The following is a 20,499-nucleotide window of genomic DNA, read 5'->3' as shown; positions in this document are numbered from 1 at the left end:
TGTAATGAAACCTGAGACTGAAAAAGATGAGTAACAGAGGCCTGATAAGAGCTTGGGTTTTTTTCCGTGTGAGCTGCTTTGCCCAAGTTTTCACAAATAACACGCACAGAGAGACGATGTGAAGGAGTTTCACGGGCTGACATCCCCGCTACGGTCTGTGTGTGACCGTCACATCCAGGCAGCGGCCAGGCCAGAGATGGCTCGTGGCGGCACCTGCGAGCCGGGGGAGCCACCGGGCGAGCCCTGGGGCGCAGCTCTGCTCAGCCCACGCAGCCAGAGCTCGCACCGTGCCCGCGCAAGGACGGGGACACCGACGACAAAGCACGAGTGAAATGCAGGAAGGACAATGTGGACACCCGCTGCCGGAGGGGGAGGGCGAGAACCTCCTCCTACCCGGCTGAGTACAGACCCACCTCGGGGCCAACAGGTGTCCCGCGGGCCCGGGCAGCAGCAGTCCCCCGCTGCCTCGGGAACCGTGTCCCGCCGCTCGCCCGCCCCAGCGCCCCTGCCCGGGGAGCGGCCCCGCCGCTCCCCGCCCGGCCCCGCTGGACCGGCCTGGCGGGCGGGGGAGGCCGGGGGAGGTGGGAGGGGACGTGGGAAGGACTTCGGTTGCCACTACAAATCTGGTGACAGACCCGCCACCGGCACATGGCGATCGGCAGGTGGGTGCGGGGCGGCGGTCCGGGGCGGCTGCGGGTGGTGAGTGAGCGCGGGGGTGTTGGCGTGCTTCCCCGGGGGCCCCCCGGACGCTCCGCTCCCCACCCTCGGCGGCGGGAGGCGGTCGCGGGGAGCCCCGCACCGGGCGGGGGCCGGGGCGGGCGGGGGCGGCCCCGCGCGGCGCTGACGTCGCCGAGGGGCCGCTCCGAGGCGGCAGCGGCGGTTCGGGGCGCCCAAGATGGCGGCGGCGGCCGGTGACGGGTGCGTGCGGCGGCGGCGGCGACGGGCGGGAGCGGGGCGGCGGCGCTGACACCCCCGGGCCGGGCCGTGGGAGCAGGTGCCCCGCGGGGGGGGAGCGCGGGACGGCCGCGCCTTTCTCCCGGGGAGGGGCGGTAGCGGCGGCGCGGTGCCTGCGGAGCGGCACCTGAACAGGAGGCGCTCGTTGCCGCGGGGGCGAGCCGGGCGCTGCGTGGGGCCGGGGGAGCGGGCCCCGGGACCGGCCTCCCGCGCCGGGCAGCAGCCGTGCTGCCGCCTCGCCGCCGTGTGTGGCGGGGAACCCCTGCACGGTGCCCCGTCCCTTCGCTCGTCCCAGCGTGGCTGGGAAGGCGTCGAGGTGAGGGAGAGCGGGGGAAGGAGGAGAGGGTGGCGGTGACAAGGGCCCGCCGCCCGAGTCTCCCGCCTGTGGTGGCGAGAGGCGAAGAGTCGCGCCATGTCGCGATACGCCGGGAAGCGCTGGACCTTCTACCCAAACAGCTCGTACCGCGGCATCGAGCCCTGGGCGAGTTTAGCCGGGGTGTCTGTACTCGCAGGGCTGTCAGTCAGAACGGGAGCCAGGCGTTCCCCGAGAGCTGTCAGGGCAGTCAGAGATGCTCGATTTTCTGAACGGGAAGAACTGTCAAGTGTGAATCCAGACTAGTAAGAAACGTCGTGTTTTCCGTGCTTCTGTGAAAAGTGCTTCAATCTGTATTGTTTGTTTACCTCGAATTCTCCGCTGCAGGAAATGCGCGGTTATTTGCAGTAGGAGACATCGAATGTAAAGCTATGCCGCTGTCTGTAGTGTCCTGGTGTAAATGGCCACTTCTAGGCGGCACGCTGGATGTACATTCCTTAGTTGGTAAAAAAAAAAGATAGAGCAAAAAAAGTTAAATGGCGATCTGCATGGCTCCAGAGAAAGGAGGCTGGGGGTTTTCTTGTCAAAGGTTGTCCTCTTAAGAATCGGAAATAACATACAAAAATTTCTTTTTTAAGTGCTGCTTTGATTTTAACTCTTACTGTTATGTCTTCGGGACTGTACTGCAGCTGGAAGTTATGCACATCAGTGTTTCGTTTAGGTTTTTTCTTCAAGAAAACTAGTTTAAGAAATCAGTAAAGCAGCACAGTTGCCTTCTAGTTAGTATACTTGTTATCTAAAACTTTCACTTGTTCAAGTACCCATGATTCCTGTGTTTTCAGATACTAAAAGAAGTAATCTGAACCTGATGAAAATCAGTTGTTAAACTATCATCGGATTTAAAAGCCAGAATATAAAAGGGGCACAAGAGCGTGCACACACATGCACATGTCTGTGGATATATAATTGTAAAACTATATATTGCATTTCTAATCTAAGGCTTGAGACTTCTCGTTTATGTGCCAAGCCATTAGTTACAAAAGTAGTGATAAGGGGAAAATACTTCCTTCTGTGTATATTCAGAGTTACGTTTTTTAAATTTATCAGCTGTGAAAATGAATCTTAAATTCTTAAAGTCTTAAATTGTTGTTTACATGGAAGAAAAATGGAAGAAAACCATCAGTTTTACTGACTTCTAAGTTGTTTTTGTTATCAGAAACTTTTTCAGGCCATGAATTACCCAAAAATGTACATTTTACCAGCCATTCTTGAGTGTAACAAAAGGAAACATGTCAGTAAGGTTGAAAGGATCAATAAGAAAAATCCTTCTCCATATATCTTTGTTTCTAGCTTGTGAAAGTTTGATGCAAGAAAAGCCTTCTGTATGTCTCTGGGTTCCCAGACAACTTAGTGGTTTCAATAGTAATGTTCTGTATGTTAGTAGTTGCTATTTTGCTTACCACTTCTGCTCAGGTCTGTAGTAAGAACACAGTGGGGGCTTGATCTCTGAAGTGCTGATCAACTAATTCAAAGTTTCTTTGTGTCTGTGCACAGAACTGAACCTCAGGAGAGAAGAATGCAGAAACTAGGGCTGAATAACTTCCTTTAGGGAATTTTAACTTCGGAGTGTTGGCTTGTACTATTTTATTCCTGCTGCAGCTTTCTAGTAGGTGCGGGAAAGACTATGTAGTATTTTTCACGTTTCTTCCACCATTATCTGTCACTTCACTCCTTATTTTTTCCCTGAGGTATTGTATTTTGCCAAGTCTTGGTTCTAAGGTAGAGTTTTTAAATTTTGTGAGTTGATGTACTGTTTCAGTATTTCAAACGTTCATGCTGTCAGTGTGCTGCTTGACATTCATCTGAAGTTTTCTTGATCTCACTTTTATACCCTTCAAGTTTTTTGCAGCCTTTTTACCAAACCCTGCAATTTGGTTTCTTTACATTTTCTTCAGAGAAAGACTCCCATGCCAGGATGTTTCCTCCCCCTCCCCCTTCCACCCTGTCTCCTTTCTCCACACATCGACGTAGGTGGGAAAATGTCATGCTGGCTTGGTTGCTGGTGGGGGAGCTGGGGTTTTGGATTTTTCTCTTTAAGGCGCTGATGAGTCGTGTTGTTTTTGCGTGAAGAGATTGATTGTGCAACCCTGGTTTACACAGTGGTCGTCCTGAAATCAGCAGACTACTTTTGTCCTCAGTCCAATATCTGCTTATGCTGAGGCATGTAAATAGTTTCAGTCTTGATAATGTTTTTAAAATTGAGAAAAAAAGTAACTCTGACCATATAATATTAAAAAGAAGGAAAAATAAGGCACGGTGTTTACACGGTGACTTTAACAAAACTAAAAAGGGCTTGACCAGTCCGACTTCTCTGACTGACAGCTTTGCTGTGTGTGACAGCCCTGTGGGAAGACAGAGTTAGTGATTTTTCCTGGTCTGCTGGAAAGGACCGTTACTAATATGCAGGGGAATCTATTTATCTCAGCCCAAAAACACAAATAGGAGTCTTGTCACTTAAAATTCTGTAAACCATATTTAATTATTGCAACATGCTTTACGTAGGTATTACTTCAATAGTCCAGGAAGAATTAATGTACATAGATACATAGTCCAACTCTGAAATTTATGTGCATTTTATCAGTGTTATAAAAGCTCGGCTTTGTTGGGGTTGTCAGACTAGAAGACGTGCTAATGGTCTTATTTATAAAGACAGTATAAAAAGCAAACTTACTATGCACAACTTTTGTAAAAGAATCTACATAGTACCTACAAATAGATTGCCTTTTAAAAAGAATGAATATTGAGGATGCTAGCAAGCTGAAAAAGTTAAGCAAGCCACTTTTGTGATTTGTTGACCATAGCACACAAGGCATCTTGACCTCCTGTAATACACTGTGTCTGGTACTTAATCTGGGAGTTGCTGTGTGAGTACCCAGAGGTCTTGGTGCCTGAAATTCTTTGGTGTAGTGAGTATGGACTGGAGACAACTCTTAGCTAAAATGAATGAGCATGATTAAAAGGGGCATGTAAAATTGTATATGCTGTATTAGTTTCATTACAGCTGGTTCAGCCTTTTCTCGTTACAGAATAAGATCTATACGACACGTGCAATGTGATTATGTGCTTAGAGAGTTATTACAGCTCTTATGCTGATGTCTGTTTTAGAACATTTTATAAGGCACTAGCTGTGGGCCAATTGACCAAACAAAGACATTTTTTGTTAAATCTTTTAACAACAGTTTTTGTCTAAGTACCAGATGAAATTTAAAGCTTCTTTCCCAGCCAGCTGCAACCTTTTACCTGTTTCCCATCCTTAGTGGTGTTGTGTCATTGTATGTTAGGATTCCCTCTATCTAATGCTTATTTTACACTAAACATCTGTTCTACATTGAGTAACCTCTCCATGTATTTCAGAATTGAAAAAATTGATAAATATTAGCATATTTAAGGATAATAGCTGGAATATAATTTTTTTTGTTCTATCCAGAGTTGTGTAAATCACTTAGTACTTTTGTAGCATGGCTTACTTATCTGTAAAGCATAGAATCCTGGACCTTGATATTGTACAGCCTGGGCCAGGTCTGCAGCATGCATTTGTAATGGTATGACTTGCCTCACTTGGCATAGCCTGGATATTTGACAAACCCTTGGAACTCCTCAAGTGAATTAACTGTTTCATCTGGCAAGTACTGTGCATAAGGACAGTGGTGCTGGTGCTATTTGGCCCTTCTAGTCAGTCATGTGGTGGGCACGAATGCCCCAGATCAAATATAATCACTTCATGACACACCATAGCACCATTATTGTTTATCTCTGGATGATATATCTAAACAAGAGATAGTCAAAGAAAGATGGTAAAAATGTAAAGAATGCTTCACTGTCTGTTTAATTTTTGTTAATCAGAGCCAGCCTGTTTGTTTTGGGAAAATACACCTTATAGGAGAAAGCAAAAACAGCAGCTTTGAACAAACAAATGCAACCATATAAACTTAATAAAGGATGTAAGCCAGTGCTAGTGAGATTTTTAAATGATCTTTTGAAGACACATATTGGAAAGATTGGTTCAAAATGCAGGTTTTTATAAAGTTTGCAGCAACCGAGGTAGATATCTACTATTTTTGTCGTATTAACAAATTGAGTTCTGCTTTTCCAAGTTACTCTTGCAGAGGTGTTAGGATGACATGTTAAAACATACTTGTTTAAGATACATTATTTTAGAAATGGTATAATGGGCTTGACTGAGCACAGAGGGGCAGTGATTTAATTAAAGGTGTGGTTTAATAAAGGGTTTAAGTCGTATAAAGCCTCATTTGTCTGATGAACTGTTGGCGCTGTATAAGTGATCTTTGCATTTCTGCACCTGTATGCTTAGGAATAGAATTAATAGAAGAATTTTGGAATCATAGAATCACAGACTGGTTTGGGTTGGAGGGGACTGTAATCTACTCCAACCCCCTGGCACGTGCAGGGACACCTTCCACTAGACCAGGTTGCTCAAAGCCCAGTCCCATCCGGCCCTGAACACTACCAGGGATGGGGCATCCACAGCTTCTCTGGGCGACCGGTCTCACTTTGTGCTTGTATCCAAACTCTGTAACAGTGTCTTTTAACCAAATCAGTGCTCCTTTGAAAAAAAAAACAAACAACCCAGGCCTAAAGTGTAGCTAGTATGCTTCAGTCCTGACTTAACCAGAAGGTACTGGGAATATCAACGGTGGTATTCGGACAATTTAGTCCGAATGTCGAAGTGCTGCTGATGGTGTTAGGTGTGGCTCCACATAACTGACTGCTTTCATGTGTTTGGTGGGACTTAGTTGGATGATGGTCATGATCTTAACCTCAGGTATGAATTTGGTATGCTGACTCCTGTAAAAGGGATACATTTGGGTATTTATGATCTGTAATTTATATATATATATTTTTTTTTTTAGTTGCAGATTGAAATATCATGGACAGAAAACACTTTGGATGATGTGTTTTGCCAGCATATCTCTGCAGTTTCAGTTTTAACAATGGATAAGTGTAAGCACGTAGGACGTCTGCGACTGGCCCAAGATCACTCCATTCTCAATCCACAGAAATGGCATTGCATGGACTGCAATACTACGGAATCTGTGTGGGCGTGCCTCAGCTGCTCACATGTGGCATGTGGAAGATACATCGAAGAACACGCACTAAAGCACTTTCAGGAGAGCAGGCACCCCGTGGCATTGGAAGTAAATGATCTGTATGTTTTCTGTTATCTCTGCGACGATTACGTTCTCAACGATAACGCAACTGGTGATTTAAAGCTGTTGCGGAGTACGTTAAGTGCAATCAAGAGTCAAAACTATGAGTGCACTACTCGGAGCGGGAGGACTTTGCGTTCTATGGGTACAAGTGATGATTCCTACCTTTCACATGGTGGTGCCCAAGCCACGCTTCGGAATGAAGATCGAATGTTCACAGCTCTCTGGCACCGACGGCGGGCGTTCCTTGGCAAAATATTCAGATCGTGGCTTGAGCTGACACCTACTGGAAAAAGGATTTTGGAAGAAGAAAGACGTCGGGAAGAAGCAGAGGAAAAAAAGGACAAAGCTAGGAAGAGAAGACAGGAACGAAAGCGTGAGTTGAAAGCAGAGATGGAAAAGATGCCTCCAAGAAAGAGCAGTCGTTTACAAAATCAGATTAGAATGTCTTCAAAAACAGAACCCTGCCCTCAAAAAGCATCACAGAACATGGAATCTGTGGCAGAGTTGAAAGAGACATATACCTCAGATGAATTGAGACTGAAAAAAATAAGTGACTCTCCAATTAAACGAAGGCCCACAGTGACTCCTGGGGTAACAGGACTGAGAAACCTGGGAAATACATGCTATATGAATTCTGTCCTGCAGGTATTAAGTCACTTACTTATTTTTCGAGAGTGCTTTTTAAAGCTTGATCTCAATCAAACTCAGGAACTGCTGGCAACAGCAACCAATGGTAAAACAAGATCTTCGTCTAAACACCCATCAATAACTGCCTCAACATTACATGTGAATGAGAACCAAGAGAAAGTAAAGGGATCTGTGAGGCGGCCTAGTTTATCCTCTGGATTAAGTGGAGGAGCATCAAAAAGTATGGAACTCATTCAGCCCAGGGAGCCCAGTTCAAAGCATATTTCTCTCTGTCATGAGCTGCATACTCTGTTCCAGGTTATGTGGTCTGGCAAATGGGCACTGGTGTCTCCTTTTGCCATGCTTCATTCTGTGTGGAGACTAATTCCAGCCTTCAGAGGATATGCCCAACAAGATGCTCAGGAATTTCTCTGTGAACTTTTGGATAAAGTACAGCAGGAACTGGAGACTACAGGGACCAGATACCCAGCTCTTATCCCTGCTTCTCAAAGAAAACTTATAAAACAGGTTTTGACTGTGGTTAACAACATTTTTCATGGACAGCTATTGAGTCAGGTAAGTTTTATGATTTTTTTTTTTTAAGGTGTGTAATGATTTGTGGTTCTGGATTTATAATAGTCAGTCAGTGATGGACATACTTCAAAGGTTCATACGTTTATAACTACCGAGGAGGGATGGGGAGCATATAATACACAGAGTTTCAGAAGAAAAGTGCTATCAATGGAAGACTCATCTGGTAAACATAAGTGTTAAAACTGATATTTTAAAACACACCTTTCCAACTACTGAGAAATATTTGTCTTTACTGTTAAGCACCAAATAATTTGAAGGAGTAAAGAATTTACAATTTTAAGTATCTAGTTTATCCTTATAGTGATACTAGATAAAAGGTATTACGGAAGGTGTAAATCTCATCCTAGTCGAAACTGATTAGGAAATGGATGTCAAACAGGATGTTATTTCAGTAAATAGCTTGAATTTGAGATTCATTACCACTGAGTGATTGCATGTCATGATTTTATGTACAGAAATACTCATACTTCTTTTCTATTACAACACAAAGATACAGAAGGCTCTGTCAACACAGGAACCAAATTTTGGGGTGGAGGCAATGGTGGTTTTCCTTTTTTCTGCATGACTACTCTCTTTTTTTTTTTTTTGTCTTCTTGGCTCCTTGTTAAGTATTTCAGTGTGTTTACTTACTATGATGCATATCCCAACTGTGTGTGTGTACAGATGTGTGAGAACTGACTGAACAAACAAATGCTTGTTTCTGTTGAATTAATCTAAAATCTAACCACTTTGCATCAGGAACAGAAGTTGGGAAAATCTTGTCTACCTGGAATTGAACTTTAGTATGCATGCACACCTTACTGAGGGAGTGCAGAGGCATTTGGTGAATATGATGCGTAAAGAAGAGGTTTAACACAAATTAAAAATGTGTCTCTTCCTGGTAACGTAACTGAGTGATGTTTTAATATGTGAAGCTAGAAATCCAAGTGGGTTTTGACTGAGGTAGGATTGTTTACTGCTACAATACTTGTAAACTTCATAATGAGGTAACAGGGTTGCTTGCAGCACACGTTTGCTTTTAGTCATTTAGGTTTTGTGAAACAAACTAGTATCTAGAAATTAGATCTGCTAACACAACCAGATCATCCTCTACCTTCTATCTGGCCCAGTGTAAGAGCATTTCTGTTGGCATATTTCCATTTCTCTCTGAAATAGGAACTTTATTAGTAAAATGAAGTAATTGTTTAAGAATACTGACAAGGTTTGGTTGCATTCCAAGCCTTACAGGATTCGTTATTTTGGTAAAAGTTTTCAAGGCTCTAAAGACATAAGCATCATTTCAGTAGTACCACTTCTTTCACATATTTTTAGCTTTGTTTTGTGAAGAGGCTTGTAACTAGAAAGACTCCCACCTTCCTGAGAACGGGGAGGGGAATAGTGAGAATTACTATTGAGTAAATTCAAACAAACAAACAAACTCCACACTATTGAATAAAACTAGAAGGGAATTAAATAGTTTTGAGGTATCCTGTGACTTCTGTGACTACAACACACAGCTCTTAATGCAGCTGGGCAATGTCTTGAGTGCAAAATACAGCCTTGATGAACTTGAATGCCTGAAATAAGAGGAGTAAAAAAAAGAGTATTGAGACTGTTATCTGTAGTAATTTCTTGCTGTCTTATTAGGCAGTTCCCACAGACTGTCCAACACTCTACCCCTTCTGATGTTCCTTTGTCTTCTGACACTCCTTTGTTTCATTTTAATCTTCACTAGCACTTTGGAATATGGTAAGTTTTATAAGGCAAATGTAACTCTTGAAGATTTACATTTCTTCCTTGTAAAATATATCCAGGTCATCTTAATGATTCCGTCCCTGGTGTTTGCACAGGGAAGGTTTAAAAACTGTTAAGCAATTATTTTCCTTTCCTCAGTAAGACTCCTGCATCATGATTTCACTATGCATTTGTCAGAACAGCTTTAATGAAGTTAACAAAAAGGGCAAGAAAACATCCATGCAGGGCTGGAAAAAAACCCCCAGACTCCTTGCTATGTTATCACATCTTTGTCAAGCTTTTAAAAGCAAGGAGTGTACTAATAGTCCTTGTAGGCTTAACTTTACCTACAAGCTGTGACAGTATTACAGTTTCTCTCTAGAAGACAGTTGGAGCCATTGCCTGCTGCATTTATTAAAAATAGGATGTGATTTTAGTCTAGAGTATTTAATTAGTTACATCTTACTCCAATGAAAAAGGGAAATTGAGAAGCACATTTCTGTGTGCAGTTGCCTTCCATTTTAGAATCACTAAAAAGTTATTATAATTTCCCTTTGTATAGAAAATATCAGTCCAAGATATTTGATTCTATGAGATACTCAAATGCAGTGAAGTAAATTTTCCTGACCTTCAAGCCTCAGGAATACTATGAACTACTCTTGATCCAGTACACAGAGGATCACTTACAATGCAGATAAGCTGTGTGTTTACCTAGGTTTTGCATTACTTTCACAGGTGCAATAAAACTTTTCCCCCCTCTTCCAGCTATGCTAATTTAAGTTGAAGGGAAGTCATAATCCTGAGTGTGCCATCAATCTGTTGCTATTGAAATGGCTGCCTAGTTCAGCACTAGCTGAATTTAGGATATAATATTAAAAAAGGAGAGAAATGAGTGTGTGAGAATCTTAGGCAGATTACTTTTTGATAACTAGAAAAAGCTTTGTGATGTCAAAACAATCACACATTTTATATGGGTGAGTTGTTTTTGTTTAGTTGTGTTCTCAGCTGATTTAAAGCAAGTCTTCTTCATCTACTGCTTGAAATATTTTACTATTTTATGGAGCACTAGACGAGGTAATGGGTAACTCCAGGAATAGCATGAGCAGATTGCCTCTGGTTTTTTATTTTATATTTATTCTAATGTTCATTTTAGGATTTCAGCTTTTTATTCTGCAGTATAGACTGTGAAACTTCAATACCTAGTACATCCAAGGGAAGTAAAGATCAGATATATAGCTACAAAACCTTTCCCCTTCTGTCTTTTCACATGCTAGTCTTCATGCAGGGATTGTCTGGAGAAAGCTGTGCTGTTGCATTTAGTTGAAAAAGGAGTTTGTACCTTGTAAACCTATGCTTTCAGAGGCAAATCTGCTGGAGCAGTGGCTCATACCTCTGAAGCCCATTGGGACTGTAAGCAGATGCCAATATGTCTATTAAAATACTAGCTGTTTTCAATCTCTCAGTGCTCGTACTCTTATGGAAGGTGCTTCCTGTCTCCTGTCCTCAGTCCTTCAATGGGAAAGGAGAAACTACTGCACTCTGAAGTTACGTGGCAGTGGTGAACTAACCCACACTGGTTCACAGATCTTTAAAGTATACTTCAAGAGCTCAAGTATCTTAGCTACTGTCTCTCTCAAGACAAGAGTTCTTCTGGGTTGTGGTTTTTTGAATGGTACCAACTAAATAGCACAGTATGCAACAATTTTTAAAGTATCTTTATTTCAAACTTTGTCCATATTAAGCAAGGAAGTGGACAGATGTATTTCTAAAAATCTAGAAATTGAAATAGAAGATTTTAGCTTTCAAAATAAATGTATATTTTCAGCACTGCTTTGGGAAAATTGTGTGCCGTGTGTGCTCAGAAATTATATGAGCAGAAACTGTGTGTAGTTATACCAGTATTAATTTTTTGCTGAGGGGGCCGGGGGGGGGGAGGCAGGAAAATTGGCACAAAATATTTGTGTAAGCTGATCTAGACAACCTAGCTGAGCTAGGAAGCTAGCTTAGCAGATCTAGAAAAGTTGCAGATAATCGTGGTGGCAAAATCTGTGACATGCAGATACAGCTCTCACCTCTTAAACTTCAGCTTTTTAAGTAAATTGTTTTACCTTTGGGATAACATTAAGTACACAGAGTTTGACTGCTTGAAAGTCAGAAGGCCCTTTTGGATTGTAATTAGATTTTAATAGATTATCAGGACATGGGAAATGGTAAAAGAATAGAAATGTGGTTTTGATACGACTGATTTGGAAGCACTCTTGGAAGTGGAGTATAGCACATGTGTCTCAAATTAATTGCCCAATATAACTGTCCTGCAGTTCAACCCATATAGTACAAAGCTTTCTGGAACTAAGAAGCAGTAGTTACTAAGAAAAAGAGATACTGGATATTTCCTATATCGTGCTTCTTGGCCACTATGTTGATAAAATTTCTGTGTTGGTAAAACCTTAAAACTTCTTCCCAAGGTACAAAATAAGCCTCTTGTCATGAGAATTAACAGGAAAAAATTACTTTTCTGTAAGCCAGGCAGTATGATTCTGAATATTATAACCTACTCTTAAATAATGCCAAAATAATAATGCAAATTATTAGTAATATTAATTTTTGTATAAAGAGATGTAAAGGTATATTTGAATCTAATAATAACAAAATAACTGGCGAAACAATAGTTGGAGATCAATTGTCATTTTATGAAACCTTTTTGTTACCAAACATTGTTTGAATTCCCTCGGTTGCTCAGCTTTCATTCTTTTTATGATTACTTCAGGACATTTCACATGTACCTACACACGTAGCTCTGGAAATCTTCCTGTCCAACTCCCCTTAAAACAGGGTGAACTAGAACAGGTTGCTCAGGGCTGTGTGCTGTCAGGTTTTCTTTCCATAGCCCCAGGGCTGGAAACACCACAACCTCCTGTGGCAGCCTGGGCCAGTGCTAGAGCATCCTCACAGTAAAAACAGTTTCTTCTTCTGTCTAAAGGGAACCTCCTGTGCTTCATTCAGTTTGTGCCTATTTCCTCTTGTCCTCTCAGGGGGCACCAGTGAGAAGAACCTGGCTCAGGCTTCTTTACTTATCCCATAAGGTCTGTCTGTGTTTATATATGCATATATACATACATATACACACATGCCCAAGGATGAAATCCACCTTGAGCTTCCTTCTCCAGGCTGACCACTCCCAGCTCTCTCAGCCTCTCCTCCTCGTATGTCTGTCACCTGCTTTCAGCATCTTCCTTGCCCCTTGGTGGACTCAGTCCAGCCTATCTGTGTCACCTTTTTTTCTGAGCACTGGACCCAGCCCTTCAGCTGTGCCTCACCAGGGCTGAGGAGGGGGGAGGGATCACCTCCCTGGAGCTGCTGGCGATGCTCTGCCTGATGCAGCTCCAGGGCTGTTGGCCTGCTTTGCCATGGGGCACATCCCTGGCTCGTGGACAGCTTGTTCCACAGATCCTTCTCTAGGGAGCTGCTTCCAACACAGCTTGGACTCATGCCTGGGGTGATTCCTGCCCGGGTCTAGGATGACATTTCCCTTTGTAAAGCTGCATGAGGTGCCTGTTTTCCCTTTTCCTGGGCCTGTCCTGGTCCCCTTGGGTGGCAGTGCCCCCAGCCAGCCTACCAGCCACTCCTCCCTGCTCTGTGTCACTTGCAAACTTGCTGAGAATTCAAAAGAATTGGCTCCAGTATTTATTATGGAAATGCCTACTAAGAGCTAGCTTTTGATATCTCTAGGCTTAAAAAATCCCAAGGGGTTTGATTACTTCCTTATCATGTTTGAGATGGAATCTGAGCAAAATGCTTCCCCCTGCCCCTTCTCAGCAATGAATATGTCAAGACCCAGGGAGTGAAGTAGGTTCTAACCAATGCAGTATGTAAACTATGTGTAAAGTGTGTTTTCGAGACAGATTGGCTGATGAAAGGGGAAATGTGAAATCTTTAGTTGTTTGAAAGCCTTCAGTTTTGGGTAGCAGAGTTAGAGTTTGGGGGAGAATAGTGCTGAAAATTGTCTCCCACTGAATAGGCAGTTAAAAAGATGAGAACTTCAGGTAGGTAATTGGGGCTTAAACCAATTCATGACCTGTATACTGATTTCTATATTTTGGTATTAGTCTTTGTGCTTTTATGTTTAGCCTGAGACACAAAATGATTGTCAAGTTGCTTTCCAACTAGATGGTGACATTTTAAAGTAATCTGTAAGAGGCCATTGAATCACAGACCCCAGTTTGCTGTGTTTATGCTTATGTTATTCTGCTAAATAAATGAAGATCATTTTGGTGATGCTATATGCTCATCACTACAAAGTTTAGGGTCTTTTTAAATACAGACTGCCATATGAATTCCATATTATAGCAGTATTCTAGAGATCTTCAGTTTCAGTTACTTCGCTGTGGAATAATTGAATTACTAATTATATATTTCTCATCTAGTGAAAACTTTAGTAGTGAAAGCACAAAAATGAGACTGTCTATTTCAGTGTTCTTAAAAACTAAAAAAAAAATTGTTAGGGCAGAGGTGGTAAGTTTTCTTTCCTCCATCCAAGTGCAGGGAACATAGGCAAAACAGCTGATGATGGAGTTGGCTTCTTCTGCAGCAATATGTTAACTATTTTCTTTGGCTGCATTTAGACTGAATGCCATCCAGGGCAGTGGCTGTCCATCAAGTTATTGTGGCCACAGTGATGCTTGTCTGAGTGGTCTCCATGCTTAGCTTGAATCAAGCAATTTGATCCAGCTCTTTTCAGTCTGGCCTTTGGCCCATGATTGAATACTAAGCTTTAACCAAACAATTGTATTTAGTACCCGTGTTTCAAGGCATGAGAGGGTGGTCAGGGCAGAACATAAGGCAGAGATTTAGATAACTAAACCCAGTAATTTACTTACTTTGCTCTAATGGGAACATCTCCAGCACTAAGGCTTCCTAAAATAGCAGTTACGGATTCTAACGGGGAAGTGAAATCAAACTCTGAATTTATAAAATATAGTCATAAAGATACACATCATGAACCAGATTGCTAGAGCAGACTCACTTCCCTATTACTGTTGTGCGTACTTATACTATAAAAAGTTACATTGGACAGATGCATAAAGTTTTTGCCCTTTGAGTTCACATTTGAGGTTCTTTTTGTTTTGTTTTGTTTTTTATAAAAACCTTAGATCTCATTCAAGTTTTTGAACAGATTTTACAATTTCAGTGCCTTTCAAGAAAAAAGAAAATCTGGGTTGCACTGTGTGGATGGTGGTGGAGTGTGAGAAAAAGGAGTTCCATTTAGGACAGAAAGAAGAGTGATGGGAGTGTTGTGAAGCCAGTGCCAATGCATAGACCAGTGCAGATGGATTCCACAGAAGGGTAGAGATCCTCCTACTTTTCGAGTAATCCAGTTTGTAAGCTCAGGCCTGGCTAAGAAAAATACTACAACCTTTGTCCCAGCCCCGATTTCCCTCTCCTTTCCCACCGAGTGGGAGTGTGCACAGGAGCAGGCAGCACACAGTGGCTGATGTGGCTGGGTGTGTGCTTACCCGAGTGTGTCAGGTTACTTGGCTGTTGGCAAGTACATAAATCCCAGAGTTTAACCCTCCTGCAGTGTCACAGTGAGAAGGACTGGCTTGGATTTGAGGAAATAAGTGCAGCTGTATATCAGTACCAGATTTTGTCCCCACAAAGGGACTTGGTTCACAGTCGCATGATGAGATGAGAAGCAGCTCTATTGCATCAGTTTATCTTTCTCAATTTTTTTAAGAGGCAAAAACTGGAAGCTGGGTCTGTTAATTTCTTTTTTTCTGGGATCATACTTATTATTATTAACCAGTTGGGAAAGAGGATCTTAAAATAATCTAGATTATTAACATATTATGTTAAGTTTAAAACCTCAGAACTTGTTAAAATTATCTGTCTTGAGTTCGCATGTGTTCTTCATCCTGAGCCCATTAATCTTAAGTGTGCCTTCATGCGCAACAAATTCTTAAGTAACTCATCAATTAAATAAACTTTTGGCCCGAAAAATTACCCATTTGTACAGCAGAAATCTATTAGTCATTCTGTGTTTATGCTGGAGTTAGCTTGAACTGTGGCCAAACATATCATTTTGTCTCCAAGTCTAGATTCCAGCCCTGAATTACTAATAATTTGTGGCTTTGAAACGTTGCCAGATGTTAGCACTTACAAAAGAAGCTCCTGTCAGTGTAAATTAAAACAGAAGATTCTCCTCTTTTCTGCTATGTAAGTTTGAAGTTTTGTTTTCGAAGAACAAGGCAGTGGCATTTTCATCTTAGAACTTAAAGCAGTGAACCGCTTTCCTAACTCCACAGCTAAACATCTATGCTGGAACGTAAATACACACGTGCACTAGGTGGCTAATGCAGAGATCCTGTATAAGCTGCTGTAGCTAATGAATGCATGAAATAATGACTCACAAGAACACCTAGGAGGAAGGTACCAGGAGGTGACAGATCAGTCCTTATATAAATGATCATGAAATAATAAAGCAGAGTGAATAATTACCTAATAGCAAACTTTCAGAGGAAAATAAAGGAGCTCTTTAACAACACTGAATGTATTTTCACATTTGTGTGGGGTTACTAACCCAACTGAAGGGAACCACACTGAATTTATGCAGAACAGCAGCAGCATAAAGGGGTTCCTGTGAAATAACAGTCTTTGGATGCCACATGGATTTTCGTTCCTTTATTACTGTGTATTTGTGTAGTTGTTCCAAACAACTTGTGGTATTTATCTAAATAGGAAGCATGCAACACCTAATGTGTTGCTTTTCCAGCTTAGAGGAGCTACTGCTTTGAACTTACTTTCCTAAATATTTAATGTTATCATAAATTAATTGTCTGCTGCTGTATTATCTGCATTTTCCAGGTTGACTCACTTCACTTCTTGACATTTTATTTATGTTGTCTTACTGCTTGTCCTTTCCCTAGTGTGACGATGGATCTACTTACTGAAAGAAGAAATAAATTATTTTTACCTGTTAATTTTTCTTTGAAGAAGTGTGCTTCCTAATCCAGGCTTCCCTGGAAGACTTACAAAGTAAGAAGGATATGACTTTAAAATCCCCAGCTGTTCTTTTTTTTTTTTTTTTTTTTTTTTTTTTTTTTTGGTGCGTGTGTGTGTGTTTTTAATTTATTTTTGTTTATTTTTAAATTAACCTAAAGTATAATTTCTCATATAAATTTTCCTTTGGAGAAAAGACTCCTGAGACTTCACCAGCTGCTTTCTTTTGGACAGTCCCAGACAGAACATTTTGACACTGTTTTTGTTTCTCAGTAAAACATAAGATCGCTTACTTGTTTGTGATAACAGTATTGGACGTGCTGCTTCAGAGAAAAGAAATTAGGTGTATCATTTCTTTTGTTAAATTACTGTGTCTTGTCTTTGGTTATGTTGGTTATCTCTAGGGAAAAAAATTTTTTTTAGAAGTATGTTATGGTACGCTTTTAGTGAAGTAAATTTTTGAGTGTAAGCAACTGCTGAAATATCTTTTTACAGGTTACATGTCTTGCCTGTGACAATAAATCAAATACCATAGAACCTTTCTGGGACCTGTCCCTGGAGTTTCCCGAGAGGTACCACTGCAATGGCAAGGAGATGATGTCGTCTCAGTATCCATGTCTGCTGACAGAAATGCTGGCCAAGTTTACAGAAACTGAAGCTTTGGAAGGAAAGATATATGCGTGTGATCAGTGCAACAGTGAGTAAAGGCAGTATGTACTCATGTGTACGTTCTCTGCGTGAAATATGAACTGACAATGGAAGTAGAGAGGGAAAGTACTGAAAGTCTTAGAACTATGTTGCAAACAAAGACCTTCTTCTTATGTCCTGGTGTGGTCACCTGACAGCTGTTACTCACCACCCAGAAGATTAAATTGTTCACGAGATGTTTTGCAGTGTGATGCTTCTCTTAGGTACAGTCTCATCACACACTAATGGGGTTTCTGATACTCCCAGCTGAAGAGCTAAAGAAGCCATCAGCTTTTTAAATTAAGGTGACTAATGTAAGTGACCAAAAGTATTTTTTACTTGCATCATAAAATAATCCTCGTAATATGGCTCTCAGAGTCTATCCTTTTTTAAGGAGGCACATACTATAGATATTTAGGTTCAGACAAATTCTGTGGATAAATCTTAGACTGAAATACGGGGCTGTTACCAAGATTTGTATTGTGTAACTGTGTGTTTGACCTCAGCAAAACGAAGGAAGTTTTCTTCTAAACCAGTTATACTCACAGAAGCTCAGAAGCAGCTTATGGTGTGTCGACTACCTCAGGTTCTCAGATTACACCTTAAACGGTTTAGGTAAGTAGTACCACAACAGAAAGTGTTGCAAACTGACAGATTCACTCCTGCTCTTCCATTGTTCTGGATCAGTGTTTTTCAGCATCAGTTTCATTTCCCTCTGCTAGTATGATGAGAAATAGTTACTAGAAACTTCTCTTTCTTGTTTAATTTAAACATCAGTAAGATATGCTATAAGTAGGGAATTAACTTTTTTGATTCAGCTGCTTGCTGCTTTAGTACCAAAATTATTTAATCTGTGTTTTTGGTCAAAACTACTAACCTTGCTGTGAACTCCATTGATAAAAATCTTGTGATACCTTCAGGTAAAGTAAATGCTCATAGTCATGAATGTACAAAGCTGGATTGTATTCAGTGGAAGTCCCAGATGACCTTCATATAACCAAATACATGAGCCTGCGAGTAAGGAAGCAGACACTGCATCTCTCTGAACTCTTAGCCCACACATTTGTACAGTCTGTCCCTAATACAAAGGAAACTGATGAGAAGGAGATGGGATAAATGAGAAATACCAGTGAGGTATAATAGGTGGGAAGTACTTCCCACTCACCATACACAGACCTTAAGATGGATGTTTCAGAAGACGATAACAAGTACCATAGACAGATTTAGAAAGGCCTTGAAATAAAGAAGTGAAAGAGGAAGCCTAGAAAAAAAGCCTATTGTTTTGTGCACAAAACAATATTGAAAATATGTTATGTTAAAATATAATTCAGAATGCTGTGTTCTTTCTTTGAAAAAACCCATAAGTTTTCATTTGATGTAACTTTCCAGGTGGTCAGGACGCAATCATCGTGAGAAGATTGGCGTACATGTTAGTTTTGACCAAATACTAAACATGGAGCCTTATTGCTGCAGAGAATCCCTCAAGTCTCTCCGGCCTGACTGCTTCATCTACGACTTGTCTGCTGTGGTAATGCATCACGGGAAAGGATTTGGCTCAGGGCACTACACTGCCTACTGCTACAATTCAGAAGGAGGTAGGAATCAGCTGTGAAATAGGGAGTGCGGGAGAAAGGGGTGTTTGTAATTCTAAACTGGCAAGATTATTGTCTTTTGGCAAAAGGAAAGGGGAGTCACTTGTAGCTGAACTGCTTAGAATGAGAACTGCAGTTTGTAGACCAAGAGTTCAATTTTTTTATTGGCTTGTTAAATGCGTTCTGGTTATAAACTCTTTTGTCAATCTGAGGAAGCTAAGCTGGGCTTTTAAAACAAATAGAGGCAAATAAACTAAATCAACTGAAACAGTTTACTGTTTGTACACAAATCATTAAATGGGACTGAACAGTAATTAATTATTAAATATAATGCAATTACTTATCGGTGTCCTGGTGACGGTTTTTTTGTGTGTATTTCCTTACTGTAGGATTTTGGGTACACTGCAATGATTCCAAACTCAACATGTGCACTATGGAAGAAGTATGCAAGGCTCAAGCCTACATTTTGTTTTACAGTCAACGACTTACTCAGGCAAATGGACATGGTAAAGTACCATGTCCTAGCACAGCTGAAAGTCAGCAGCACACAGAATTAGCTGGCTGTTCCATGGACAACAGTAGCAGCTAATCCAAAGCCAGTTAACTGTGTGTATGGTAAAGGTTTGAATTGTCATAACTATGTATTTGTAATGAAAGTACAATGTTGTACTTTTTCAATGTTTATATACTTTCGTATTAGTTGAAGTACTCTTTACAATGGTTAGTAAAAGGTTTATTGACAGTAAGTAACTTTGTAAGTACCTAGAATTTCAATACAGCTATTTTTTTAAGGAAAAGATTGCTATGTGCATTTAACTTTTACCTCAGGCTATTTTTTTAAGCTGGTTTTGTATTTTGATAATATTTTTGAATTGGTTTAGAAAAGTTACTTTCAATGGACAACTGATATTTCTCTGGTTAATTTTCTGTATATGCTTGTGTACATTTTATAGTATAGTTCTAATGATACCGTGATTCTTACTGTCTTGAAGGAATTGCTACTAGCTCTTAGAATACTGACATTCACCAGCAAGGAATGTTAAACATGTCAGATAGCAACTGAATTTTTGTAGGCAACTTTCTGTGAAATTCTTTTGCAATCTTCAGGGGAGCTACACTAAAGATAAGTTGATAGAATTTCTTAAAATCTGAAATTGAGGAAATAGAGCATGAACTTATTTTCATGTAAATATGTAAGAGGAGTGTTTAATAACACAAGAATGTATTTTTACCAAGACTTCCATGTTTTAGCCTTAACAAGCCTGACGACTTAAAACTCACGTGCCAAATTTAAAGTACTAACTTTGACAACTAGGGGTTTTTATTCCAATAACTAAAAAAGCCTTCTTAAACAAACAAATAAAAAACCTCAATAACCCCCAAACAACACACCCCCACTCACCCCACTGTCATTGCTACAAGAACATTAGCATCCCTTTCTTGAATGGGACAGACTTACTTAAAGCTGTAGCAAGCGTTGTCTGTCTGTCACCTCTTAACACCAACAACTGATGAAAAGAAGCTGTAATGTTTGCATGAAAGCAATTTCAGTCTGACTGGTTTCATTACTCACGACTGCTGTACCTTCTATGACATGGTCCTACCACTAGCATTAACAGAGCTGTGCATTGAGGAGAATTTAACAAGCAGGAATTATCAATCCTCCACAGACAGTAGTTAATGCCAGTTAAATTTTAATTGTGAAGTTACTTTGCGTAAATCCTATGCAAATTGTTACCTCATCTTCTGCAAAGTTTATACCTCAATAAAATGCCTTGATGTGGAAAGAAAA

General features: G+C 41.0%; 1 protein-coding gene across 4 annotated transcripts; it reads left to right on the top strand.

Moving 5' to 3' along the window:
- Nucleotides 1-564: 564 nt before the first annotated feature.
- On the top strand, nt 565-20,499 carry USP44 (ubiquitin specific peptidase 44). Of its 4 annotated transcripts, none has more exons than XM_032687466.1 (6): nt 565-662; nt 6,199-7,701; nt 16,924-17,125; nt 17,622-17,730; nt 18,505-18,710; nt 19,097-20,499. In XM_032687466.1, exons 2-6 carry the CDS (start codon nt 6,280-6,282, stop codon nt 19,294-19,296), a joined length of 2,139 nt encoding a protein of 712 aa, XP_032543357.1. In that variant the 5' UTR covers nt 565-662; nt 6,199-6,279; the 3' UTR covers nt 19,297-20,499. The 4 variants fall into 4 exon arrangements, with proteins under 4 accessions (XP_032543357.1, XP_032543356.1, XP_032543355.1 ...); XM_032687465.1 differs by lacking the exon at nt 565-662 and adding an exon at nt 838-918 and having other exon boundaries at nt 17,652-17,730; XM_032687464.1 differs by lacking the exon at nt 565-662 and adding an exon at nt 838-918.

Source organism: Chiroxiphia lanceolata, chromosome 5, assembly GCF_009829145.1.
Source record: "Chiroxiphia lanceolata isolate bChiLan1 chromosome 5, bChiLan1.pri, whole genome shotgun sequence".
Classification (NCBI taxonomy): Eukaryota; Metazoa; Chordata; class Aves; order Passeriformes; family Pipridae; genus Chiroxiphia; species Chiroxiphia lanceolata.
Note: the sequence above shows the minus strand (reverse complement) of the source record. Positions and strands in the feature narration are given on the sequence as shown.